Genomic DNA, 27,710 nt, shown 5'->3' with positions numbered 1-27,710 from the left:
GTTGAAAAGTTCTTCACCTTCTTTCCTCTTTTACTACTTTTCTACTGTCATTTTGACCCCACAATTTCAGCTCTCTGAGTTCCAAGGGTCACATTGAAGCACCCATATGGCTGCTGCCCATAATCAAAAGAAACAATAAAATCAACTACTGTCTCTAGAATATTAGATATTAACTTAGTACCGAATAGAAGACTTAAATTCTATTACGTGTAATTTACTTTCACATGGTAAGGCTTGTGTGTACTTTCACCTAAATAGACAGGGGATTTCTAGCACACCTGCTCCAACTCCTGCTAACACCAGGCACAATAGGAAAGTATGGAATCATTGTGATGCCTATCCAAAAAAGCACTCGTCAACTCATGATCCAGAACTGGTCCTGGAGTTGGGCTGTACAACAGATGATCTGATAGCCATTCTGTCTTGTCGATTTCTATATTTGTACAAAAAACGAAAAAATCCCGCCATGTTCCAGCATGACTCCGCAATATTTTCTTTCTATTTAGGCAAATGTAAATCAGCAGATGGTGAGGAGATATTGAGGATTGTTGCTGGAACGTGCCGTGATTGATGGCTTATCTGTAAATCCATTACATCACATCGGAAATCTCCCCTCAGATTAACTGTAATGTCACCGACCACAGCGGAGGCTTCAAGAGCACCAAGGGGTAGCTGCTAGGGTATAAGTCCACCCCACCACCCTGGTTCTTCATTCCCTGCTAAGTCGGAGATTCATTCACGGCTGCGACGACCAGACAGTGAATTTGTGAGGTAAGCTACCCAGGCACGTCTCGCTCTGGTCTGCAATCTTCGAGGACCGGAGGTCACGCTGTAGTGTTCAGAAGTTTCCATGGATACTGTGTAGGCATCGCTCTCTCCATTTTCAGCTTCTTTCCTGGCTAGAGCGACACTGTGCTGTTCTTGTTTTTGGGACTTGATTCCGAGCAGTGTAGTTGCACAAGCTAGAGAATCCAGGACTCAGGAAACAACAACAGACGGGACGAGATTGAATGGGCTCTGGGATTGGAAGAACCAAAATCAGACATGGGTTACTCACATGCGGAACCAAAGTCCGCCGCCGACTCAGTTCCCGCCACCTTTATCCACCCACCCAGCAACAACCACCACCCCCGCCAAGTCGCCACGACGCGTCCATTCTGTATGCTCAGTCGTCAAGGAGACAGTCCAATTGTCAATCATGCCCTGTCGTTTTGCCCACGATGACTGGAATGACGAGGTCGTCATCGTCGTCGTTGCTGCAATTCAAAAGAGTAAGGTGCACAAGTGATGGTGCTCTGTGTGCATTTGATGCCACATTTAAATATATAATAGATGGTTGTTTAACTTCTAATGTAAACTCATCATCTTCTGCATCACTAATTGAAGGCAAATTTTGGTTTCAATTTCCTTTTATATCATCGCCAGTACTTTCATTCAAATCAAATTCTGCCACAATGTGAATATACTCCAAATTATCCATAGTAGGTTGGTTTGCATTCAAATCAAATTCTGCCACAATTTGAATATACTCCATATTATCCATAGTAACTTGACCCAAAGCAATAAAAATCCATAGTACAAGATGTTAAACTAGTGTAAAATTAATGTGCACAAGCATTTTGCTTGGGGACATCACCTTTTTTATAATTGCTTTAAATAATGTGAAACTCTAAAGTTTGAGTTGCCACTTTGATTAAGTCAATGTTAGCATATTAAAAAATATTTAGGATACAAGACACAAAGAATAATGGGTTAATTAAGAATATCAACTATTATTTTCATTAAAGTTTTTAAAAAATAAGAGCATTAACTACCTATAACAATAAAAAATAATAATTATGATAATTAAAAAAAAACTACAAAAGAAATAATTTATATGTCATCTCTTAAACCTTTATATATTAGCTATAGAATATATATATATATATATATATATATATTAGAGTGGATGATAAAAAATTAAAAATAAAAAATTTTAAATTATTATATTTGCAAAAGTGCTAGATGTATATATAATAGTATAATACATTAATTAAGATATAACTCATAAATAGTTGTTTGTATATTGATAGATGTGGCTCTTTGTGAATAATAAAAATAATATTCATCTAAAATTTGACATAGATTTTTATCAGAGAATAAAACCATTCTTTGCTGAATTTTAAGCATCTTATTTCCTAGTGGAGTTCCAAAGGTCTCTTTAATATATTAAAGTAATATCAAAAGATAAGTATTTGCTAAATTTAAAGCAATTTTCTTAAGAAATCTTTAAGAAAAAGAAATTAGTAGTAAATGGATAGAAGTGGTGACCATGGTACTACCACTTTTGAAAGAGTGTTGGTAAGAGTAGACATATTCTACAGATTTCTAATATGGAGAATTGAAAAGCACTATTATTTTATAAGTTCACATATATTTATATGTAGTTTTTTTAAGAAACTTTTGCAACATCTATCCATTGGACTTTGATATCATTATAATTGCATTTTATCATTTAAGATAAGACTTGATATGTTTTTTTTGATAAGTCTCTATTATATCTATTATTGACTATAATTTAAATATTTATCACCCTATTCTTCATGATGATTCTAAGTTTATTTTGCTTTACATTGGTCCAATACAATGAAGTTGTCAAATTGTTGTAGCATTTTTTAATCAAGTGATTTACAAATATAATTAAATATCAAGACTTTATTTATATTTTTCTTATTTCTATTATTATTATTATTATAAAAATATGTTAGCAATATTATTTTCTATTCTTACATTCTTTATGTATACAGTAATAAATATGTATTCTATATATATATATATATATATATATATAAATATCTTTTATCATACTTATTGAATGTTGAAACTTTATAACATTAAAGTTAGTCTTTTATTATATCTATTTATCCTTAGTCAAGTGATATTATTATTAATATTATTTTTTCTTGTCATTATTATAAAGTAAGAGATATTATCTTAGTTTTTTTTATATGAATAATTATTTTAAACCAATTGTAATAAATAGTATGATTTTTGTAAAACAAATTGATGTATATAGTAATAATAATAATAATAATAATAACAAATTCACTTAAAATACAACCACATCTAAAATAAATGATTTTAGAACAAATTACATTAATAATATTTATTTTATAAAATATGTATTTCATAAATTAAATGTATATATGTGAAAATTTTTGCCACAACTAAAACCATTGATTTTCTTAAATGCAAATTAGTTTGCAAGCAAAAAATCATTTAATTTATTTTTAGATTTCAACATACCATGTAGATTATAAAAAAATTACTTCTATAAAAAATAAAAATAAATTAATAAATCATTTTTTGAAAAACAAAAAAATCTCAGTTATATTAAAGATACTTGCTTTGAATCATCATTGTTTTTTAAAAAAGTAGAGATATTTTATTTTAATGGCTCATTAGATAGTAAAAAAGATCAAATAAAACTCATATGTATATAGATCAATCACATTTTCTTCATATATTTGTCTCTTATCTATCAATCATTCATATATTATTATCCATCTTTTATATATCTACACTTTAGTCAATAAAAGTAATTCTAGCTATTTTCTAATTTTTTCTATTTTATTTTTAAAAATATTAATATAAATACTTCTTTGCCATATTGGGACTTTTTTTAAAATAGATAGAATTTTATTAGAAATTGATGCAAGCTTGGTTTTTTTTATTGATATACCTTAAAATCTTATTGGATTTTTATATATTTAAACATAAGAGTCAAAAGTATAAGATTTTGAATAGTTTTTTTTTTTTTTTTTTTTTTTTTTCTTTAATAAGAATAAAGTATTTTTATGCAGATATGCATAAAACTATCTTATATACAAATAAATACATTCAACTTTAATAAGCAAGATATTTATTATAGATTAAGAACTAAAAATAATTAAAATCAAAACCAAAATATTTATATTAGTGAATAAAAATTTAATTATAGGCCAAATTTAATTTAAAAATCTACAAATATTGATATCAAAAATAAATTTAATTGATAGAAATCTCTTCAAGGAAATTATGGTTTTTTAAGTAATCAAATTTTAAAAATAGATTTTTTGGAACTTTGACTCAAACTATAGACATTGTAAAATAGAAACAAAATCATAAAGCTATAAGAAACAAAATTGATTATTTTTTTCGTCTTCATCTTTGCTTCATCTTCCATCCCTTCTCTTTCTCTTGCCCCATTCCTAGAGTTTTTGTAGTCTAGTTGAAGCATTGAGAAGGGCCATTCCTCTTAGTCAATTCAATTGGACAATTTTATTTATTTATTTATACGACAATTATTATCCTTACAACTTTCAATACTCAATTCATGTTTCTTTTAACTTTTCAAAAAATAAAAAATAAAAAATAAAAAACCTATTTATTATTTATTTTAAAAAATATATATTTTAAAAATATAACACATGCTTGATTGCATGTATTTAATATTTATTTTATTATAATAATAGTGAATAATTATTTAATAAAGTGGTCAATGGATTATAATTAGATCATAATATAGATAAACTTCAATTGTACTAAATTATTTGAAATGATTTTGAGAGTTCTTTTGCAATATTATTTTTATATAAACAATAATATCCAAATCTATATAGTTCTTTGAAAATTAAAATAAAGTGATGCACAAGCATGAATGACTAAAATAAACAAATAAAATGTTATATCTTTAAATATGATACACCATTTAAAAAGTATGTATAGATAGATAAATAGATAGATAGATTAAAATATTGGCAAGTTAAAATAATTTTTATGCACATGCAATCCACTCTACCACATGCATAAAAGTTTGAGATGGCACCATCTTCAATCTTATGGGCAATATTTTAAATATGTTGCCTCATTATCAATAGAAATAGAAAGTAGAAAGATATTATGGAAGTACAATATCATAGACAACATTTTCATAAGAATCACGTATAATCTCAAGTATGCAAAAGTAGGAATTTCTAAAGTTGCACGAGCTTATCGATTTGTACTATCAAATATTCTACAAAATACAAGTTCTACATCAACTCTTAAAGTGAAGAACATGACAATGAATAGATAACAACATTCAATCAATGGATCAATAGGCATCTTGGACAGATACGTCGACATTAAGGTAACGAGTAGCAGAATTCTCTATTTGGATTATTTTGATTCGGGAGATAGATGCAATCTTGGTGCGAGGTTGTATTCAGTTGGTTTTTTTGAAGAGTGTGTTGCAGACCAACCATTGTTATATGTGTTGAGTTAGGCAAAAACAAAAAACAAAAAGAAAAACACCAACAACAATAACAAGTCGAGGGAATAGTAATTTAGGTGGAAGCTACTTTATATCTGCACAACAACAAGGTTTTAAAAAAAACCAAATACAAAGGTCGTTAGGAAAAAAAATCATCCTAACCATCACGAAAATAATTAAAAAAAAAAATAAATGACTTCTATATTCATTTCTCCACTACTAGATCCAAAACCAATAAAAATCAATCACATTCATCATGATTCTTATATTCTTAATCATTAATAGGTTGATTTAGTACAAAACTAGATCTATTTAATTTTCTCTTAAATTAATTATATTGAATGATGAATTTATTATGATTTTTTATGTTTATATGAAACCAAATAAATAAAATAAAATTAAAAAATTTAATATAAAAGTATGATGTTTTACAATTACTTATTGTAATAAAAAATATAATATATTAAAATAATATTCAAATTTGATATTAAATATCAACATACATCTCAAGTCAATAACTACCATGGTATTTTCAATATTGATTGGATTAAAAATAAAGATATTTATTATTTAATATTGAGTTATTATTATTTTTTAGATAAAAGAAAAAAGATGTTATATTATCCTCAATAGAATCTAAATATACAATTGAATTTGTTTTGTTATGAGAATTATTAATTAAATTTAGATTTTTCTAGTGATATTCTTACATAGTCTATTACAACAATAAAAATATAATTATCTAAGTAAAAATTCTAAATATTATCCTCAAATAGTTATGATAACATTTAATATTATCTTATTAAAAAAATTACTTTAAATTTTTAAATTAAATTATTTTTTAACAAAAAAATGACTATTAATACATTGATTAAAGCTTTGCTTTAAGATAAACATATGCATTGTGTGTTTAATTTACAAATGTATCATAGAAATATATAATTACTTAAATAAGTAATAATAAGTAGAAGATAAATGAAGGTAGATTTAATAATATTTTATGAAAAAACTTCTTAAAAACTTTATAGATGAAAATTTGGCTTTATACACATTTGTAGTTGATTGATAGGTTAAAAACTTGGCCAACAAGTTAGCCACATGTTGCACATGTTAACGACTTGTGGTTAAAGTTGGTCATGTGGCAAATATGTAGGAAATTTGTCGTAGAAGCTAAATATGTGTAAAAGGTCCTACAAAACATTGACATATAGCTTCTAGTTAGATAATATATATGGAAACAAGAATAACACTCTTGTCAAGTCCTTTCTTGTCCTTAGTCTAGTTTTAAGAGTCTCTAGGCTTTTTATTTTTTATAATAACCATTCTAATTCTAATATTATACTACTTTTGATTGAATATCTATTCTTTTTTATGACATAAGAGTGAATCAAGATTTTAATTACTTCTAATTCATGTCCTTGATAATATGTCTTTGCTTTCTAAATCTAAAATTCACGCCTCAATGATTACATCTAACCATGATTGTTTTTAATATATCTGTAATATGATATAGATAAAGATAATTGTATAGACAATTAGAACCATGGAAGTTTCTAGAATTGGGGTTAGGTTTATAGACTAGATAGAACCTACCGTGGAACCTTCTAGAAAAAGTTTAAGATGGTTATCTAGATGGAGTCCACCATAGAACCTTCTAAAAAAGGAGTTTAAGGCGGTTATCTAAATGAGGTCAACTACTTAGGAATATTTTAGAAAGTCCATGGTGGTAGGATGAGATATAAATAGGATTGGTCAAGGCCTTTTAAAGCATCTTGTCAAGTATGGCTTCAGATCCTTTTTCTTAGTAAAATTTGGTTCTATATCTTTTTGTTTAGTTTTGTTTTGATATGTTTTTGTTTCCATTTGCTCCGTTTTGTCTTTCATGTCCTATTTTGTTTAGTTTTGTTTAGTTTTTTTTTATTTGTTTTATCCTATTTTGTAATAAGGCTTTATGTTGCTGTGGATTAGAAGGATCTTGGATTTTTGAGATAGTTTGGTCCTATTTCAATATCTTTATCAATTATGTAGGATTAATTTTAAGAAATATATCTATGGCAATAACTTTGATCCATCTTTAATTGGAAGTTATATTTGATATATAAATTTTCAATAATCTAAGACTTTTTATAGTTTTAAAGAATTTTTTAAATATATTATTATAAAATAAAAATAATAATAATTTAAATTTATTTTTTTAAAAAAAATCTTAATTAGTGAATTCAACTCAAGAACACCACCAAATTGATTGGCATTATAATCATTGGCACAAATATTTATTTTAAAAAATAAATAATTATCAAAATATACCTTTAAAATATCATTATTTGCATATGTATCAAAAAAATGTATATTTGATATGCATCTTAGAAAGAATATTTTTAAAAATTCACATATGTATTAGCTTGCTATACATAAAAAATTAAATGTTACACAAAGAAATAAAAATGTATGGTCAAGATGTTAAAATAGTATAAAATTAATGTATACAAGCATTTTGCATACAAACATCATTATTTGTATTTTACTTTAAATAATATCCAACTACAAAGTTTGAGTTGTCACTTTCATTAAGTTAATATTGATGTCTTAAAAAATAGAAAAATATAAAAAGACAAAAAGATTAATAAGTTGATTAATATTATACATATTTAATTATTATATTATTAAAAATATTATATATATATATATATAATTATATTATATACTAATTAAGATATAACTCATAAATAGTTATTTTTATATTAATAGATATAATTCTTTGTAAATAAGCATATATTATAAGTATAAAAAAGGTAAAGAACTTGTAAGTATATTATTAATAAAAATGATATTCATCTAAGATTTGACGTGGATTTTTTATCTTTTATAATTTCACAAATCAAACTCTAATAGAAATAGCTCTTTTGGTTAAGGCATCAATTATTGAAAATTCTTTTAAATTATTTTTCAAAAACATTATAAACTTCTGAGAGCAATACAAAATTTATTCATCCAAAAAATGAATGAATTTACAATATTTGTTAGCATCTAATCAAAAGAAAAATTTGTGAGAATTTGAGAAATAAGTTTTTAATTGTCTTAGCCATAATTCAATCTTTTAATTTCTATAATATGCACCAAAGCAATCTTTTATGGTTTTAAGAGTTGCATATTTGATTTACTAATGAAGACAAATCAATCCAAACTTAACTACTATTTGGATTGTTTGAAATATGTTTGAATTGTGCTAGAGCAAAAAATGGTTTTATTTATTTCTTACGATATTGATTAATATGCCTAGAAGGAGAAACTTTGGCCTACCATGTTGTTGAACTTTAAGCATCTTATTTCCTATTAGAGTTCCAAAGGTCTCTTTAATATGTTGAAATGATATCAAAAAATAACTATTTTTCTAAATTTTTTTAAAAAATTGTTTTAAGAAGTTTTAAAAAAAGAAATTGGTAGTAAGTGGATAGAAGTTGTGACCATGATACCACCACTCTTAAAAGAGTGTTGTTAAGAGTAGACATATTCTAAAAATTTCTAATATAGAGAATTGAGAAGCATTATTATTTTATGAACTCACATGTATTTATATATAATTTTTTCAAGAAACATTTGCAACTTAATTATGACATTTTTTAATTAAGTAATTTATAATTTTAATTGATTATCAAGGCTTTATCCTTATTTATTAATAATATTATTATTATAAAATTATGTTAGCAATATTATTTTTTAATCTTACAGTCTTTTACAATCTCTATTTATCCTTATGCAAGTGATATCATTATTGTTATTATTTTTTCTTGTTGTAGTTATGAATTAAGAAGTATTATCTTAGTTTTTTTTTTATTTTTAAAGATCAATGATAATTTAAAATCAATTGTAATGATATATATATATATATATATATATATATATATTAAATTCACCTTAGAATACATCTAAAATCAATGATTTTAGGAAAAACTATAATGATTGTTTATTTTATAAAAATATATTTTTTATATATTAAATATGTATATTTAAAAAAACAAATCTACATCTTCATATCCATTGATTTTCTTTAAAACAAATTAGTTTGCAAGCCAACATTTTTTTTAATTTTCTTTCACATTTCAACCTGCGATATAGACCACAGAAAAAATTACTTCTAAAAAGACAAAAATTGTTCAATAAACCATTTTTTTGAATAATAAAACGAATTTCAAGTATTAATTATATTTTCTTTGAAGTATCATTAATTTAAAATAGTAATATCTTATTTTAATGGCTTATTAGATAGTAAAAAAGATCAAACACAGTTCATATCGATACAAGTCAACCACATTTTCTTCATTTACTTGTCTCTTCTCTATTAATCATCCATATATTATTATCCACCTATAACATGTCAACACTTTGGTCATTAAAAGCAACTCTAGATATTTTCTAATATTTTCTATTTTATCTTTTTAAATATTAACATAAAGACTTCTTTGCCACAGTAGAAGATTTTTATTTTTAAATAGACATAATTTTATTGAGTATTGATGCAAAGCTTGGTTTTTTTTATTGACATAGCTTAAAATCCTACTAGATTTTTATATATTTGAAAAAGAAGAGTCAAAAGTATAAGATTAAGAATAATTTTTTTTCTTTGATAAGAATGAAGTATTTCTAATTTTATACAAATAAATCCATCCAAATTTAACATACAAGATATTTACTATAAATTAAGAACTAAAAATAATTAAAATCAAAATAAAAATGTAATTTTTTTTTATAATGCTTTAATTTGAGGTCAACTTTAATTTGCAAATGCACAAATACTGATATCAAATTTTAATTAATAGAAATCACTTCAAAGAAATTATGAATTTTGACATATGCAATTTTAAAAAAGAGATTATTCAAAACTTTGGACATTCTATTGTACATTATTCCAAAATCCAAATAATTAGCAACCTTATTTATACATTCATCCAAACATGGATGAAATCTTATTCTCCATAATGAAGAAAGACGTGAGAGAAGACGGACCTCGTTCTAGTGTGAAAAGGGACCTTTAATATATTCACACAACCGCGGTAAAGCCTCGACAAACCCACTTTCAATTTTATGGTAAAATTGGAGGGAGACAGATTGTGTTTTGTTATGGAGGGTTAGGGTTTGGCTTTCTCGTCTCTCGAACTTTTGCTCGCTTGCTTTCCTGTCGGCCCTTTGATTTCCGGCCCCGCACTCACTTGCATTGCTCCTTTGGAAACCATCTGCTCCCTCTGACTTAATCTCTCGTGTTTGCCGTCGGGCTCTTGTCTCGGATCCGGCCATTCCACCGAGGCCGTCTTCTTCTTCTCTTCCTCCCGCCTCCCTCTCTCGCCCCGTTCTTGGAGTTTTTTGAAGTCTGGTTGTAGCGTTGAGCAGGGCCATTCCTGTTGGCCGATTCGCGCATCATGTCGCGTGTTTATGTCGGCAACCTGGATCCGCGGGCAACCGAGAGGGAACTGGAGGACGAATTTCGTGTCTACGGCGTGCTCCGCAGGTTTGTTGTGATGTTTCTTTGGCAAAGAAGTGGTCTCTAGTTTTTATTTTTATGTTTAGTGACGAGGGTTTGGTTGGGAGGAGGTGATGCATTTCTTTTCCTTTCTTTTTTCCTTTTCGTTATTGTCGGGTATAAGAATTTTACTGCAAGTTGAGTTGTGGAGCTTTGCGTGTTTGTTTGTAGTTTTTGATGGCACACTTTTATGTAGTTCTATGAGTCTCTTATATTCAGGGTATGCGAGGAGCGGGGGGGGGGGGTTAGACTGTCCTAATATTTTCAACCTGCAATAAAAGTTCACACCAGAGAAAGGTCTATTGAGATAATTTTTACATAATTTAATCAATTAAGGTCTGCGTCACAAAAATTGATGCTGATGAGTCGAATGTCAGGAGTATTGCTCAGCTTGTAAGTAATGAAATTCATATAAGATATAAATTACGCTTCACTCTTCGATGGTTGTGAGTTCAACTCACTGACAAGATGGAGTATTCATGTTGTATGTTAAGAATTTGCTTCTGAAAGCTACTCGTGTCTGACTTATGGATTTCAGTGTATGGGTCGGCCGCAAACCACCGGGCTTTGCTTTTATCGAATTTGAAGATCGAAGAGATGCAGATGATGCCATTCGTGCCTTGAATGGTATGTTCACGTTTTGCCTTGTCATGGTTTTGATACATTGTATGTATCTGGTGACACAGTGTATGGGTAGCCCGGAAGCCGGCGGGTTTTGCTTTTGTGGAGTTCGATGATATACGAGATGCACGGGATGCAATTCGGGCTCTTGACGGTAAGCGTGCAGCCAGGTAGAGGTTCTGAAGAGATATAGGGATCCCGGCAGGCGCAGGACATTGATCCTTCTAGATGGATTTGGAGCAATAAAGCGATTGCAAAATATGGTGATGGGTCTCCTTCATGCAGATCGTGATGTTTATGTGTGGATTTTACCTCATAGGTAAGAATGGTTGGCGAGTTGAGCTCTCTCGGAGTTCAGGCGGAGGCGGTGGGCCTCGTGGTCGTGGAGGGGATGACATGAAATGCTACGAATGTGGAGAGCCTGGCCATTTTGCAAGAGAATGTCGTCTTCGTATAGGGGCTGGAGGTCTGGGTAGTGGAGGCCGTGGTAAAAGCCCTCGCGCCAGTCCAAGATATCGTCGCAGCCCAAGCTATGGTGGCCGAAGGTATCTCCAGTCTTCTTACTTGTATGACAAATAGATCAGAAGGAACAGAAGGTCATTTGCTGTTCCTATGTTCTAGTTTTGCTTCCTTTCTTTTTACTTCTTTTCTTTTCCTCTTTATTTTCGTTGAATCTGAATCTGACGGTGAACAATGGTTCCACATCCTCTTCTAGCCCACGGTATCGTCGCAGTCCAAGCTATGGCTATGGTGGCCGGAGGTACGTTGAGCCGATGATTCAAGTAAATCGATGACTTGTTTTACCTCGATGTGATACAAGTACCGAATCATTGTATACGATTTATTATTGCTTCAATTTTTTGACCATGCTTTAGTAGTATCCAGTCATTGTTGGTTGTCCGCAGGTGTTCTGCCTACTATTCCAGTAGCGTGTTTTGGATTTCTAATGGTTGTTTCCATTACAGTGTCGTGCCTACTATTTCAGGCGTCTGATTTTATTGTTTCTTCTCTGTTTTTAGCAGTCCGCAGGTTCGAGGAAGGAGCAAATCCTCACCACGCCTAAGAAGTGTCTCGCCGGTTCGCCGAGGTAGAAGCCCCAGTCGATCGCCCCCACCTAGACGTGACCGCCGCGGATCCCCGGTCGCCAATGGGTATGTATAACTTGGTCTTGTCTTCTTGAGGTTTCACCATTTCATAAATTGAACATTTTTATTGTTATATTTTATACGATTTAACATAGAATATGCTTCTAATATTTAAAGTTCTGTAATTAATCGCATGTACAGGAGTCCGATAGCAGCCCGTGACCGCCGTAGGAGCAGGAGCAGAAGTCCTTGAAGATATTTATCTGAAGGTTTATGCTGCAATTTATGCCCCCCTGAAGTCGAGGAGTTGTTCTGTCAGAAAAAGTCTTTTCTGCATCTGGTGTCTGCACTTCCACGCCCTCGCAGGTCCTAGAGCGTGTGTTGAGGTGGGCTTGATACTAATTTTTGAGTTGCCATGAGCTCACGATATTAGGCATGTAAAAGCTTTGGACCTCCCTTTGATTTTGCTGGCTGCTTCAATTGAACTACCTTGTGTCAAAGCTTCAGCTGCCTCCAACCTTGGATGCTTTCTGTGGTTTTCATTGTTTTATTGGTTTTGTCCATGGATCGAACATGTGTCGGTTCAACTTGTGGTAACTCATTGAGTGTTTAAAATCCTTCTTTGTCAAGACATAAGGATGTTCAACTTACCGAGGCTGCCATTTGTTGGTGTTTTGTGAGGTGTGGTTGCCTGAAACGGCATGGCACGACATTATTCTGCTCTGCTCTTCCTCCTGGCTCCTGCGATATACTTCAAAATTTCCCTCAGTCCTTTGGGTGTCATTTTCCTGCATCGTTTTCATCACATGTCTGCTCGGCTCATCCGGCAATGTTGGTGCTTCTGGAAAGGTTTTTGAAATCTGCTTGTGGCTTCTTGTTATCACCAGCTCGCTTCTCAGTCCAAGTAAGTTGTTTTGTTTCACGTATATGTAACAATAAGGCTTTTCGTATCATGGCTATAAGCTATGGCGAAAACCATCTGATTTTTCTCATAGATTTCTGGGCTTCTCACCTTCACCATTGCTTCAACCCTCACTGAATTAGCTGACATGTTTATGGAATAAAATAATGTACTAAAACTGCATTAATAGGGCTGGACGAAGATTTCTTTCTTCTTAATGCTCTTACGTGGACTAAACACGCCAGGAGATGTTTTCATGAAGGATACTCGAAGTCTCTCATCACGAACTGTTCTGCATCCTCTACGCTTAGCTACTTCTTTGCCAGTCTATTTGGAGGTCTGCTCTTCTTCTTGACGAACTGACTTCAAACCTTCCCGTTTCTTTAAGCTCTATCCAACCAGTTACGTTTCTGCTGTGTCGAGAGTACATTCCTTAGGGTTGAAGTTACTTGGGTGTGTCTTAGGTTGCACTACCTAGTCGTGATAAACTACGAAGTTAATTGACCAAATATACATGAATATGTACGTATTACTCGAACTGTTCACTATTATGTCTGCTATCATAATATAAAGTTGCATGACTATCTATTGGAACAATTCTACCATTATTCTGAACGAGCATTCTTATTAATCAGATTTAATGAGTCAAAAAAAGAAAGACAGGTCTACATTATCTTTAGATGGCTACATTACTTAATGATTGCATTTATGTCGTACTGTAAATAAGGGACCTTACTTCCTATCAGAGTGGTTTTGTATGTCGAAAATCTTACTGTTGTTCCAGAAGTTGGATAATTTTCTTCTTCACTAGAGGAAATCGGTGTGTTTGTAAAGGCCCCTTCAGTCGCAATGTTTAAGTAGCAACAAATTTCGATATTGATAAGACGAAAATAAGAAGATTCTACTTGTGCTTTCTTCTAATTATTTCAAGCAAAACAATTCGCTCATCATAACGTCTGCAATATACTTAGGAAGGAGCACCAATTTATCACAATTAAGTGATACCACCTTTTATTGATGCAAACCCATTTATGTACCACAATGATGCAAGAGTCAATTTCCTAATCTAATCAAAGTAAATTATATCTTTTAAGAAGTGAGTCAAATTGTGATTGAGACCATCAAAAATTTAGTTATTTAAGTAGACTTTCAAATATCTTTTTATTAGAAATCATATTCACCTCAAGATGTTTTTTAAGAATAATAATTATATGCAATACCTCCTCCTCAATTCCATCAACATACTTGTTGGGTATCTTTTAAGAATTATTTTGTATAAGATCTTGGTTTCTCTTATAAAATATTGACTTGTTATGGTAGATCTAATTTGTGATTTATGATGATAACATGAGTATTCATTTTATTTTTAATAGATTTTATTAATTCACACTACTATAGCTAAATCTACTCCAACTTAAGGCATTTAGTTTTATGTACATTTATCAAAGATATAATACTTCTAAAATCAACTAACTCTTGCATAGCTACATGTCAAGGACAAGAACTCAATAAATGCAAGTAAACAAAAAAATTTTTCAAAGAAAGATGATAAAATAGAATTAATAAAATGTATATATATATTAAGAAAGAAATTGGAATGGCTATTGCCAAACGATAAGAAAATTAGAAACCCTTGAAATTAGATTAGAAGTAAGAAAGAAAATAACAAAAGTGAAGAAGGCTTCACTCTTTGCATATATATATATATAGTAAATACCTAGGAGCTACATGGCACGTTTTATAGGACCTCTCATACATGTCCAAGTTGTAAGACACATGTTTTAACTTACAAGGCAAGTTTCTTATACATGTACCATGTGGTTAGCTTGCACTGCAAGGTACCAACATGCACAACATGTAGCTAATTTGTTGACCAATTATCTAACCTATCAATCACCTATAGACATGTCTAAAGGTAAAACTGTGTCTATGAAGTTTTTAGGAAGTTTTTCTATAAGATATTATCAAATTAACCTACTTTTACCTATTTTCATCTATTCATATTATCTAAGTAATTATTAGTATAAATAGGTATATCTATGACAATACATCCAATATTATCTAATGTTAAATATTTATTGGTATCAATTTGCAATGCTAATACAAGAGCAATATTATCACAACCAAGAAAAGCTACAATTAAGAAAAAATAAAAGTGATAAATTAGAGTATTATAAATTATAAATACTTTATATTTTTTAACTTTGAAAAATCCAACCATAATACTCAATCCTAGAATGCTAATTTTAAACATAAAGATTAATCTATTACCTTTGATGTTCACAAAACTTATGAAATCATGAGCAAAACAACAATCTTTTAAAAAAATAAAAATAACTGAAATGAACTATATTAATTTGCAATGCAATATATTTTTGGTACAACATTTGTTGTTTGTATTGACAAAACCAGATGGACTAAAAACAATTGCTTATTTATTATGTTTAGAGCATTTAATAAAATATCATTGATCACATGTAGATCACATTGTTAAATAATTTTATGGCATTAAAATTATATGCATCTACTATTTCTTCATTAGCTTATATATGTTTCTTTTTCCAAATACTCTTCATATCATTTTTGTGTTTTAATATTCACAATTGATTCTTATATATGTTTAAAAAAATCTACTAATCATTGTGTTATTTTGATCCCTTATATTAAAGGGTGTTTAAATATACAAACTTAGCACAACAAACAACAAAATAAAAACAAATGACAGAGACCCAAAACGCAGAAACCATCAAAAAACAAAATAAAAAAAAAAATGAAAGAGAGCCAACACGTAGAAACCATCAAAAAAAATATCCTTTAGAGATGGAAAAAAGATGAAGCATACATTTTGAAGAATATTAACTAAAAACTTGAAGAGTGGGTCTTCAAAGCAAGCACATTGCTTGAAGTTACCCTCTCTAGGTACCATTCCCTTGTTTTGAGACAATTTTTGCATATATAGAAAATAAAGTAATAAAAGAAACTGAAAGTTGCCGTTAATGGGTGCTCTGAATTCAAAGGACCAATAAAAGACATCAACAACACTTTAACTATTGCTCCACTACTGACGTTTATCAAAATATATTGTTACACATTCTCTTCCAAAATCCTCATTCCACTATTTTAAGCCATTTTCATGTGTGATACAAACTCAATGAGAGAATCACAGAGAAAGGTACACAGGAAATTGCCGGAGACAAGTCTCCATAAGAGGGGACTAATAGTACGAGAGGTACAGCATTCGAAAACGCTATTTAAAAAACTGAGACAACAAAAATCCGGATTATAGGCAGGTTTACGCTTCTCTCTGATGCATTGTAAGGCATTAATCTATAGAAGGCAGACAAAGTCCATTACGAAGGTATATTTTGATTCGGCGGCTTCAGATGAAAGGAAATAAAGAGAAGATTGGAAGGTAATGGGTTGTATTTCAGAAAGTATCGAAGGAGAAACCATAATGCAAGATCAGAACATCCTTGAATCATTGCTCTCTGCATTCTAAAATGAATCTAGAGAGCAACGGTTCCAGAGATCCCAGTGAAGTGTCCAGCGTTCTCAGTTAAGAAACAATTCCATTCTAGAGCCTCCATCACAGGCACTTGAATGAGGCACGGTTTGTAGCGAATCCCATCAGCGGCCTTCCTTGGTTTGCCTGCCCGATGTATACGCGTTTAAGTCCACATCAAGTCATTAAGGTAACAAAAGACAAGCCAATATGCTAACCATCACTTGCCTTGAGCCGACTGGGATGTCAATAATTTTCGCTTTCACTATCTGCCAAGATAATGACTTGAAGCCGGCCAGCGTCGTCCTTCGCATCTTCCGAGATATGAATGAACCAGATACTCAATGACTTCGTTTCATTTCATAGTTGCATAGTGAGAAATTGCTCGGGGAATGAAATCAACACTCTGTTGATTGACAGTACTACATGGCATACGTTTGCCAAGTCTTTCATATTGGATAATGAAGGTTCTTAATCTTAGGAGACGGTCGATAGAAATCGCAAGAACAGTTTCAAATCTCTAACTAAAGCATACTTTCAGGACAAAATTTCCGAGGGAGGAGAAACAAAACTATAACTCAACAGTGGCTAATACAACTTCAGAGGGAGTGACACTTCGTTCCTGCTCCCAAGCTATTTGGGCCATAATTGTAAGAGATGATCTTGCATCTCTCTCATCAGTAACCTCACGTGTAAATGGAATCCGGATTTCTAGAATGTTCTGCGGTGATTTAGTGAGTACCCGTAAATCGAATCCAAGCCTGTCCACCCATGTCATGCTTGCCTCCTCAAGCTGCAACATTATTTGCAAAAAAAAATCAGAATCTTGGATCTGTAAGATCTATATTTCTCGGGTAATTGACATCACTCAACAGCCTTCGTCTGTAACATTTAAGTATGACGGGTATTATACAAAACGTCCATGAAAAACAACGCCTACAACCACTCAACAAAATGTTAATCGACAATCAGAAGATAGCTAAAACACCAAATCAAACACTCTGGGAAACTGTGCTTCTTCAACTGCAGAACAGGAACTTCAGACTCGAACCACCTTTAAACCATGAAACAATTACTTTTAATTCTCTGGTGCGATTAGATGGTTACGACGTCATCCGGATACAAGCTAAAAGACATTTACCTCGGCATCTAGCTTTGCGTATACGTTGCAAAATCGACGAATGTCTTCCCAATGATTCCTATTCATGTCTTCCACAATGCGCTTAGCAACCTCCCTCAATGGATCAGCTGCAGCAGCCCAGTAATCTGGTCCGGAAACCCAAATCTCCTCCTGAAAACCGTAATTCACAAAGCCGCGTGGGCTTCAGTTGCTAGAGCGTGTGGCATGTTTCATCAGCGATCTGACCAAAGTTCAGTTACTCTCAACTATGCCAGTAAAAGGTAAGTTGGCCATTACCTCACCCATGTCCGGAGATTGTAGTACTTGCTCAACATTCATAACATATAAGTCGTCACCCGCGGTATGTTGTTCTGAGGCAAACCGTCTCTCCCAAGCAATTTCAAGCCTCTACAGTACAGGCAGATGCAAAATCATCAACAAGTGCTTCACAGCCGGCCTCGAGAACAATAAGTGTGGCACAATACTCCAATCAGTGGTTGGAAAGACAAAATACCTAATCCGCTCTAATATATTGGGTACACAGATTCTTGGAACTAAATCTTGAGCATCACTCGGTGGCAGATTAAAATCCAATACATGCAATAACTCAAACTATGACTATAAAAGTAGACTTGAATTCGATTCCCGAACATGTCAATGTATGCATACAATATAAGCCAACTTACCTCTTTCAGCTTAATGTCTTCAATCTTGCGAATGAAACCTTGCAATGTACACTGGGGCTTTCGACGGCCTGGTTGTTCCAACTGCCCATCCCAACAAACAAATTCCACGAGCTTGAGCGCAAAACTAAATCACTTCCCTAAGATTCCACACAAGAAAATCAAGATAATAGTACCAGGGTTTATCATCTGGTACCAAGACCTGATTAACTGCAAGATATCCAACATAGCTGAGATAAGAGCGCCAAAAGTAATTCTCTCAACATCCTCACAGGAGGTAGATTGATGATGAGCCACAGTTTGTTTCCGTAACCTCCACATTGAGGGAATACTGGCCTCGGAGATACTCGAATTGCAAACGCTACGAGCAGGAAAGTTCGAAACCCAGCGGTGCGCAGTTTAGGTCACAACGGGAGCGAACGTTATTTATACTAAGAAAATAGACCACTGTTGCGTGAAAACTCGACGCAGCATTTGGAGCCTCAATAAAATTCTCCGGCTCAGCCACGAAAATAATTCACGACAGTCGAATATAGCTCATAAGCCGTAGCATCGTACCAATCGTCATTGCCATACAATACTATTCTACCGAAGGCAATTAAGCGAAATTCTAAATAATCGACAACTTTTCGCCTTGCTCATTTCCTTGGTTATAACTCACGTAATTTAATTTCATGACCACTGCCCAACTACTTACCTGCACATGCAAACTGCACCGGCTATCCTTCAAGATGTGCTTGGTATGCGTCGCGCCAGGTTGCAAGCGCAGAACGGGGTTTCCATCTGTGTCCACGGCAAACCTCACTTCCGTTCCCAAAGGCCATCCATCCTCGGACAGCGTTGACAACGTCCCTTCTTTACAAGTCTCCATGACGGTCCTGGCACCCTCAGCCGGGGTAGGCCGCAAAAGCTTCTTCACCTCCTCTTTCTCCCTCATCTTCTCCTCCTCCTCCACGACACCCTCCGCGACTGCTACAGCCACGGCCAGTGGCCTCCTGCTCTTCCCTCCTCTCTCTGTCTCCCAAGAGCCTGCCCATTGCTCCCGCAGCGGCTTCGAGATCAAGGAACTCACCGGCAGCAATCTCCTCGACGCCACTCTCGTCGTTGAGGAGCGACCCAACTGCTTGGACTCCGCAACGGCAGCGACCCCACAAGACAGCCATGCTCGAAGCTTCGCGGGATTGGCCACCACCTCCATGACCACCGCTCCAACTGCAAATTATGCTTCGGAACAGCGCACTGTTATCGCTCTCTTTCTCTCTACCGAATGCTATCTACCGTAACAGCTTCAATCGCGACACGCCCGTGGCCAATATCAATCTCTCGCGCGACCAGGATTTGGGGCCCGAGGAATTGGGTGCGAGGTGCGCGGACTGGGCTCATCGACTGGACCACGCCTCCTCATCTCATCATCCTTCAATCCCTCCAGGGCCGCTCTCCCCGCTCTGGAGCGGATGAATGATTCGGTAACGGAATGTTTCTATGTTTTCGTTCATCAGATTGTCAGCCCAGTGGGATCGCATTGGTAGATTCCCCCTAGTTCCACGTCATCGCATGAAGGGTCAACTACCAATCATATCCTCCGTTTGGATAATCAATCGCTTGGTTTTGTTTACAATTGTCTGTTTTTTTTTAATGTTCTAGAGTATACTGTGATGTAATTTATTTAGGGCATTTTTGAATTAACCTAAGCATTTATTAAATCGTCCCACTCATTCTAACCACCATCAAAAAAGTCTGCATTATTGGATCTGCATTGATCAAAAACCAATGAAAAAATAGTTGGATCTTCAACCAATAATGATGGATGGGTTGATTTAGTAAATACATGGGTCATTTTAAAAAATCACTTTATTTAACTAAATTTTGGGGTTTGGAATGTTGCTCAATCAACATGATTTTGAGTGTTAAAGTGTTTCAATGGTTTTGTATGATGCTTACTATTAAATATGACCTAGTCTATTGTGCTGCACCTATTAGACTTTTATTTATTCTCTCTTTTTTGCATTATGAGAATTTCCATGTCTTCTGATATTGTATATTATATAATATAAAATTTCCATGTCTTCTAATATCTAACATTGTAAGATTATCAAAAGATTAAAGTTATAATATAAAATTAGAGGAATATCATAATTGATTAAGAATAAGATATGCAAAATAAAAACATTTAACATGTTAGCACAATTGTAATATCAATGTGTAGACATAAAATCTGTTACCAAAGTTTGTAAATGCATTATAATAGATGCAAAAATTATCGTAAAATACATAACAAATATTTTTGATTCAATCTGTCATGATAAGTATCATTTTTTTAAATGTTATTTTATTTTTATTTTTTTATTAATATTAATATTCATAATGACAATGTACTTGAGACACAATCTTTAATGTAGACAGATAGATACATAGATAGATTATATATTTTTTTATTAAACTTGTTCTAGAAGAAGTAATATTACATATATAAAATTCTAATTTTCGTAGAATGTAATTTTTTTTTTAAATTAAATTTAATGCTTGGGCTATATTTTAAACTACACAAATAGTATAGACAAAAGTAAGACAAAGTCTAGATGTTGTCTTATTAATTCTTTTCTCGAGTTTTATTTTTATCTCAATTATAAACCTTCTAGTATCTTTGCATTATCCTAGTAGTTAAGAAACTCTTGAATTTTTTATCTTCATTGTTATGAATTTAAGGTTTTGAAGTAGAAATCAATAATTAAAGACAACAATAATAACAAAATTGTGGCATTGATTAAGGTTTATTTGATATCAAAAGATATTTTTAAAAAACAATAATATAAAATAAATAGATATAAACTATGACCATGTTATTTTAAATTTTTTTTTGGTAGAATTGAGTACTATACAGCTTTTTATTAAGATGAATTCGTAATACCAAACAAACAATTTTGTGACCCCAAATAAACAGATTTTAACATAACTCTTAGGACTTCTAAAAACTTAATCAATTAAAGTGCAATAAAAATATTGATTGTATTTTATAAAACACTTAGAACTACCTTAAATGGACATCTAATAAAATAAAAACACAAAAGAGCCAATGTTTAGGGTAGGGGAAAAAAAAATTAAAATTAAAATGGCTGTTATTTTAGAGGAATATAAGTTCCTTAGACCATGCTGAAATTAAAACAAGTAGTTTATTAACAATGGTATAAAAAATAGGTATGTGTAGAGCCTTCTTTCTCTAAAAAATCAAATTATAATGAGAGAGTGATGGCTTAATTGTTTTCTAAAAGTAAATCTAATAATAGAATAATTATCTTAGAAAGAAAAGATCATGATTTGTATCCAAATTTTTTAGACGTGTTTAAATATAAGAATCATTTAAATAAAATTATTCAGAGAGAAAATACTTCCAATTTTTATTTTTGTTAGATGTTGTATAGTTGTCAAAGAAAGTCACATAACATTATATTTTTATGGATTATCTTTATCCAGGTTCCAAAAGAAGTAGGACAAGGCAAGATTGTTTTGTTTTATTTGTAGTTTGGATTGGTCTTAAATTGGTAACATGACAATTTTTATTTTAAAATATTTTGATATCCAATTTAGAAATAGGATCCAACTAAAATTTAATATATTTGAATGAGTTCTATTAAATCTCAAGAGTTGTTTTTGTTTATTATTAGTGCCAATTCTAATATCATTGTGAAGTATAAGTCTTTGTATTTTCAATGTTTAACTATAGCTAAAAATAAAAATACTAAATAAGGCAGAAAGGTCCATTACAAGAAATGTTATAAAATGGAGATACTACTGAGAACAATTAAGCCCATAATAAAGTATTGTAATTGCAGAACTTGAACAAGTATAGAAAGACCATCTTTACCTTAATCCAAACTAACCAAAGTACTTAAAATATGATTCTTAAATTTTATGATATAAAGTTGGAAGTAAAGTTTATTAAATACTAAATAAACAAGTTTATTGAATATGTCAATTATTATTAAATAATTGTCACTAAGAAATCAAATATGTTATTAGTATAGATTGTGGTTTGTGTTGCATGTATAGGTTGCTATTATTTAATCATTGTAAAGTTTTACTAGTCCCCACAATACATGTCGCAATAATAAATTTTGATACTATAATAAAAAGATCATAGAATTATTCTAAATGTTAAATATTAAGGTGGTAATATTGTCAAATGTGATTAGATTACATATAGGATCATTCTAAGCCTTTAAACAAGAATAGAAGCTTGCAATATCGGTTTCTTAATCGGTTTAATTAAAACTGCAAGCTTCACGGTTTGTGATGCGCACCCTGTGTGTTTCACCTCCTATTACAAGGAGAATCTTTGCTGACTGTGTGGATCTAATGGAAACATAAGGATTATCAGGAGCTTTAGCATAGAGATGAAAGGGTAATTTGATTGCACTGAGGTAAAAGAGGTACAACTCAACCCAAGTGAACCAACAAATCAATGGCATGTTCACAGTGATTTCAAAGGACATTCCAATCCCATGAACCAAAACAAGGAATACACACGAAGGGCTTCATGAAGGGCAGCTGCCAGTATGCAATCTATGCTCGAAAAACATTCCTCAAGTCGAAGACAAACTATTTTGTCGAACTCCGATTCCTTTCGGGTCTACACGGTCATGCCAATCAGTATACAAAAATATTGAGGATACGCACAATTTTGGGATCTCATTGGCTATCTTTGAGATTGTAAATTGCAAACCTCAGCCCTAGTGTAAAGCCGGCAATGCATAAGAGTTAGTTGCCAGTAGTCAAAAGGTAGTGTACTGCCGATTTAATTTATTGGGATACTTAACAGCTGCAGCTATCAGTGGCAACTACAAGTATTCCTACCCACCGTTCATAACTGCAATTCTACTAATAATATTTACACCCACAAACAATGCACTGGTTCCAAATATTTTTCTAAACAGCAGGTTGATTTTTTCGATATGAAATAATCTGCTCCGCACTTGGTCGCTTCAAAGGATCCGGATTCAACATTGCTCGCACCAATTTGCAAAGAGCTTCAGACCGCCAGGATGGCATCCTAGTGATATCTTCCCAAGCAGGTCTAGATCGAGGTAGCTGTAAACCTGTAACCCACTCGTAAACCATGGCACCAAAGCTGTAAATATCAGCCATCGGACTGGGCTCTTCTTCTTGAAGTAGCTCAGGTGCTAAGTATCCCCCGTCGCCTTCTTCCCAATCCCACATATTGCATGGTACTGCTAAGCCAAAATCGCCTAATTTCAAGTTTCCTACAAGCAATAAAGGAAGGTAGTCAGTCCAACGGTATTCTGTGCATTTACATGTCAAAATATGCCAGAGCGACCTTAATAAGCAACCAATGGATCGACCTTTATAACCAAAATGAACGTCCAAATGCTAATGTATGCTCTGTAACTAAATAGAAATCGACCCTGAACGATTCTGACAGCAAAGCTATCTCACAGATGCATGCAGATGTATCCTGGTTCTGTCAACTACAACTAACTCATCACAGAGAGCATTACATACGGAGTCAAACACGACCTCCAATTTACATTATCTGTCAACTGCTGCTACAGTAATCCTGGTTAAGACGTATCTACTATAGACGTTGCAGACTACGATATGCAAGGAAATCTGCTTGAGCTTACATTATTCTACAGTGGTACAAACTACCTGTGAAGGCGAATACGAAGACGCTAAAATCCACAGGACTGACAATACTCTGTACCAGGAAGGCAGTTTTTACCTTGGCCATCTATGAAAATATTCTCTGGCTTGATATCAAGATGAAGTACTCCATGCTTATGTATGTGACTCAAAGCTGAAGCCAATTGACCTATGTACTCCCACACCTGCATGGAAAATTTCATCAATACAATTCGACTTCCTACACAACTCATGGAGGCCTCGACTGTATAAATTGCTACTGATACACCTGCACAGAATTTCGACCCAATGAATTGCTGAAGTGAAGAACCCTGAACAAATACTCCACATAGGGAACAGCCATACCTGATGTTCATCCAAAGGCTCTTTCAACGCGTCAAGGAGCATGCGAAGATTGCCTGCCTCACAAAGCTCCATCTGTATATAGAAGTGGGAATCTTGCTGCCAACCTCTGAAATAATTCACTACATTCGGATGTTCAGGGAGGCACGAAACACTCTGAATCTCACGCATGTATCGATCTCGATCCACACGACTAAAAAATTCCCTTTTGCTCATTTTTACTGCACACAGTGCGCCACCTTTCCTATCTCGAGCTTCATAAACCTGAAATCCACATATCAATCAATCCCAATGACCTCCAATGATGATCCAAATAACGTGCTTAGTGACTCGGTGGATTAGTCACACATACCAAACATCGTAGATGTGAGCATGCAGGATGAATATGGAAATTGCAATAAATGGCGATGACATACGAATGAGGGACTCGTCTACAAGTGGCGTCAGAGCTGAACGCTACGTCCGGCGTACTACAGAGCAGTACGTCATACCAATATCAAGAAGTTTAATACCTCTCGATCAAAAGATCAATATTTGAGGGCATACAATCTGACATATTCTTGTACAATACGTAAACATATCCCTACGCTCACGTAGTTGAAATCAAATGAAATAGAGGATATCAAAAATCCACCAACCGTGCTGAATGATCCGCGCCCAATTTCCCGAAGGTATTCGAAGTGCTTGTCAAACATAAATATGCTGGCCGTTCTCTTAAGATGTGTAGTCAGAAGCAACTTGGTGTCCCTAAGACTCTGCTGCCTAGAGAGCTGTTTCCTCCTGTACATTGTGTGTTACGGCACATACAACAGAAGCAACCTTGAGTAGCTGTATTATACAACTTGAATACGAGTATATGCTTGAGGACGATATCAAACATTATCGCTCTGTATTCCAAAAGGAATCACCCTAAATGCTATAATTCCAGAAATCCCGAATTTTGATTAATAAAAACGCGTAAATAACTCAACTTGTGCAAATTGTAAAAACTTACTTGAGAAGAGGAGTACTTGGACACTCCAAAAAAGGACTACAACTGGTAGTTGACCTCGGTGTGGTGGGAGGAGACTCAAAATCACCATCTTCGACTGGCGGAGACACAGCGCCTACTTTCACTTCCACTTCTCCACCGCGCTCCCCTCTATCCAGATCGAGATCACCGCTTCTGGTCTTTGATTCGCCTTGACAATTCATCAACTTATGAGTCCCATCGAAAATTACTTGCAGTCATAACTTATACTACGAACTTTTGGAACAAGATTACTGTGCCACAGCGACAAGACTACCAAAACACAAGGAGATACGACGATGAAGGCTAACCTCTTCAAGCCAAGGTCGTGATCGTATGTCGAACCCCTCTATCGCTCGTGCAGAACTTACGCTAAACGGTTGGAGACCGGTGCGAAGAAGCTTTGTGCCATCTCTACTAGGAGAAATGGCTTCAGGACTGCCAAACTCTTCATTTGCAAGTCCCTCGGAATTTGCACCAGCGAGTCCTCCAAATACCACGTTGCCGGAAGAAAAGCTCTCCCGTATCGAGGATGACATTTGAGACCCAGTTCCTGACAATATCCTCACGAATGTCAGCTAAAAACGTACGAAGATGATATACACTAAAATAAGATACTTTTCGTTTACTCAATAGATAAATAGGGTTCACCGGCCTCTAAGTTGAACGTTCCAGAATCACCTAACTGTTGAGGATTTCACAGCTCGCTGCATTTAATTGTAAACAGGACGTTACTTAACCAATTAGTATTTCGAGAGAACCAACAAAAGTAATTCAAAATAAAATTTTGAGAGGAACATCCCGATCCTATTGCTAGGACAGAGCCTACGGTGTTCTGTAAACCTGAGTTATGAGCAAAAAAAGGATTACCACAAAAGGCAATACGTGTAAAACCATCTTATGAATCTCCTCTAGAAAGCAGAAATTCAAAAATTGAACAACATTCTGACAAGCAAGAAAATGTGCTACTTTTAAGCTGCATTACGAACTGCACCTGCTTTAGAAAGAATGTCTCACATCAGCTCGCTGGACAGATACCCAATCCCTACGACGTGCACCTTAGTGTCTTGAGAAAGGCTCCACTGAAAGAACGCTCGCTAGAATGATATTATTCACAGACGTTGCATCAGAACTTCTTGCACAGTGAGAAGCACTGAAAATTAAACATTGAGCTGCAAGTACAAGGTACATATATGAGGGTTTTAGGAATCATCATTCACGAGATCAATAGACCTACAGAACAACTACGAGCACTTTTTATTTCAGTCCAGACCTGTTGGCCGCTGGTCCAAGAATTGTAGGAGAACAGGAAAACGGAAGCTAGAATTGTGCCATAAGTAGTGACTGATACAAGACGGCTATCGATAGAAGAACAACCACCATCTCGATGCCAAATTCTAGGCATGACGCCTCCAATTTTCCTTGCGCACTTAAAATGAGTGCTATTGATGATTAAAAAAATAAAATAAAATAAAATAAAAAGGAATAGTGAATGTGACCTCCCAGCCAAACAGCTTCTAAACACAACCAAAGAAATGATTGCCACACAGCTGAACGACCTAAGAAAAAGAAATACACAACAGAAACTCCTGCTATTTCAGACACCCGCTAAAATGAACTGATGTCGCCCCACCCCGTCCCCGCAACTCGTCCAACCCGAACCGTGTATCATAATCTAGACTAAAAACTGAGTATATATATAAAGGAGAAATCACCTTCTCGCAATTCCATCACGCGCCTCCGCCCTCATGGGCTCGTGGAGGAAGCAAAGCCGTCTTCTAAAATGGCAAAAACAAAAAACAAAAAAACAGAAATAAACAAACAAACAAACAATCTGACAGCTAAACGCACAATTATCAATGAAATTTTGCAGAGGGAAAGGTCCTGCTCAATAGCAGCTTTGTAACTAGTTCAGAAAAAAACAGGACAAAATGCGGGAGAAATGAGTGTGAAGGGGGGGGGGGGTGGGACGAGGACGAAGAGGACCATGAACAAAAGAAGA

General features: G+C 33.5%; 3 protein-coding genes and 1 long non-coding RNA gene across 14 annotated transcripts; 2 read left to right on the top strand and 2 right to left on the bottom strand.

Annotated features, from left to right (window-relative positions):
• The first annotated feature begins 10,379 nt into the window (after nt 1-10,379).
• Nucleotides 10,380-12,993, top strand: LOC112285057 (serine/arginine-rich splicing factor RSZ21). 7 transcript variants are annotated; one of them, XM_024525551.3, is made up of 6 exons: nt 10,380-10,775; nt 11,326-11,414; nt 11,728-11,953; nt 12,124-12,168; nt 12,431-12,559; nt 12,695-12,993. In XM_024525551.3, the coding sequence occupies exons 1-6, from the start codon at nt 10,687-10,689 to the stop codon at nt 12,744-12,746; spliced, it is 630 nt and encodes a 209-aa protein (XP_024381319.1). In that variant the 5' UTR covers nt 10,380-10,686; the 3' UTR covers nt 12,747-12,993. The 7 variants fall into 7 exon arrangements, with proteins under 7 accessions (XP_024381319.1, XP_024381317.1, XP_090107833.1 ...); XM_024525549.2 differs by having other exon boundaries at nt 10,381-10,775; nt 12,428-12,559; XM_090251706.1 differs by lacking the exon at nt 11,326-11,414 and adding an exon at nt 11,474-11,562 and having other exon boundaries at nt 10,413-10,775.
• A 168-nt stretch (nt 12,994-13,161) lies between these two features.
• Nucleotides 13,162-14,002, top strand: LOC141045603 (uncharacterized). Its single transcript, XR_016504087.1, has 2 exons — nt 13,162-13,397; nt 13,585-14,002. It is a non-coding gene; the product is annotated as an uncharacterized LOC141045603 (long non-coding RNA).
• Nucleotides 14,003-17,277: 3,275 nt separating this feature from the next.
• LOC112285121 (glutamyl-tRNA reductase-binding protein, chloroplastic) lies at nt 17,278-20,076 on the bottom strand. Its single transcript, XM_024525664.3, has 5 exons — nt 19,397-20,076; nt 18,703-18,783; nt 18,314-18,424; nt 18,038-18,187; nt 17,278-17,689 (listed from the first exon to the last, which is right to left on the bottom strand). The coding sequence occupies exons 1-5, from the start codon at nt 19,895-19,897 to the stop codon at nt 17,468-17,470; spliced, it is 1,065 nt and encodes a 354-aa protein (XP_024381432.1). The 5' UTR covers nt 19,898-20,076; the 3' UTR covers nt 17,278-17,467.
• A 3,203-nt stretch (nt 20,077-23,279) lies between these two features.
• LOC112285235 (uncharacterized) lies at nt 23,280-27,710 on the bottom strand. 5 transcript variants are annotated; one of them, XM_024525930.3, is made up of 8 exons: nt 27,424-27,710; nt 26,703-26,880; nt 26,020-26,261; nt 25,694-25,869; nt 25,338-25,479; nt 24,703-24,963; nt 24,437-24,542; nt 23,280-23,957 (listed from the first exon to the last, which is right to left on the bottom strand). In XM_024525930.3, exons 3-8 carry the CDS (start codon nt 26,245-26,247, stop codon nt 23,623-23,625), a joined length of 1,248 nt encoding a protein of 415 aa, XP_024381698.1. In that variant the 5' UTR covers nt 26,248-26,261; nt 26,703-26,880; nt 27,424-27,710; the 3' UTR covers nt 23,280-23,622. The 5 variants fall into 5 exon arrangements, with proteins under 5 accessions (XP_024381698.1, XP_024381702.1, XP_024381699.1 ...); XM_024525934.3 differs by having other exon boundaries at nt 26,703-26,805; nt 27,424-27,681; XM_024525931.3 differs by lacking the exon at nt 27,424-27,710 and adding an exon at nt 26,982-27,364.

This window comes from Physcomitrium patens, chromosome 7 (assembly GCF_059467195.1).
Source record: "Physcomitrium patens ecotype Gransden chromosome 7, ASM5946719v1, whole genome shotgun sequence".
Taxonomy (NCBI): Eukaryota; Viridiplantae; Streptophyta; class Bryopsida; order Funariales; family Funariaceae; genus Physcomitrium; species Physcomitrium patens.
Note: the sequence above shows the minus strand (reverse complement) of the source record. Positions and strands in the feature narration are given on the sequence as shown.

Bases quoted from the DNA above. Each gene is read 5' to 3' on its own strand.
- LOC112285057 (XM_024525549.2), top strand. From the start codon at position 10,687: ATGTCGCGTGTTTATGTCGGCAACCTGGATCCGCGGGCAACCGAGAGG. The intron at 12,169-12,427 runs GTACGTTGAGCC...CTCTGTTTTTAG, and splicing joins TATGGCTATGGTGGCCGGAG to CAGTCCGCAGGTTCGAGGAA. The intron at 12,560-12,694 runs GTATGTATAACT...TCGCATGTACAG, and splicing joins GGATCCCCGGTCGCCAATGG to GAGTCCGATAGCAGCCCGTG.
- LOC112285121 (XM_024525664.3), bottom strand. From the start codon at position 19,897: ATGGAGGTGGTGGCCAATCCCGCGAAGCTTCGAGCATGGCTGTCTTGT. The intron at 18,188-18,313 runs GTAATGGCCAAC...TACGGTTTTCAG, and splicing joins AATCTCCGGACATGGGTGAG to GAGGAGATTTGGGTTTCCGG. The intron at 17,690-18,037 runs GTAAATGTCTTT...ATAATGTTGCAG, and splicing joins ACGCAAAGCTAGATGCCGAG to CTTGAGGAGGCAAGCATGAC.
- LOC112285235 (XM_024525929.3), bottom strand. The intron at 24,964-25,337 runs GTTGGTGGATTT...TGTGGATTTCAG, and splicing joins GGCGCGGATCATTCAGCACG to GTTTATGAAGCTCGAGATAG. The intron at 24,543-24,702 runs GTATGGCTGTTC...TTTTCCATGCAG, and splicing joins AGCCTTTGGATGAACATCAG to GTGTGGGAGTACATAGGTCA.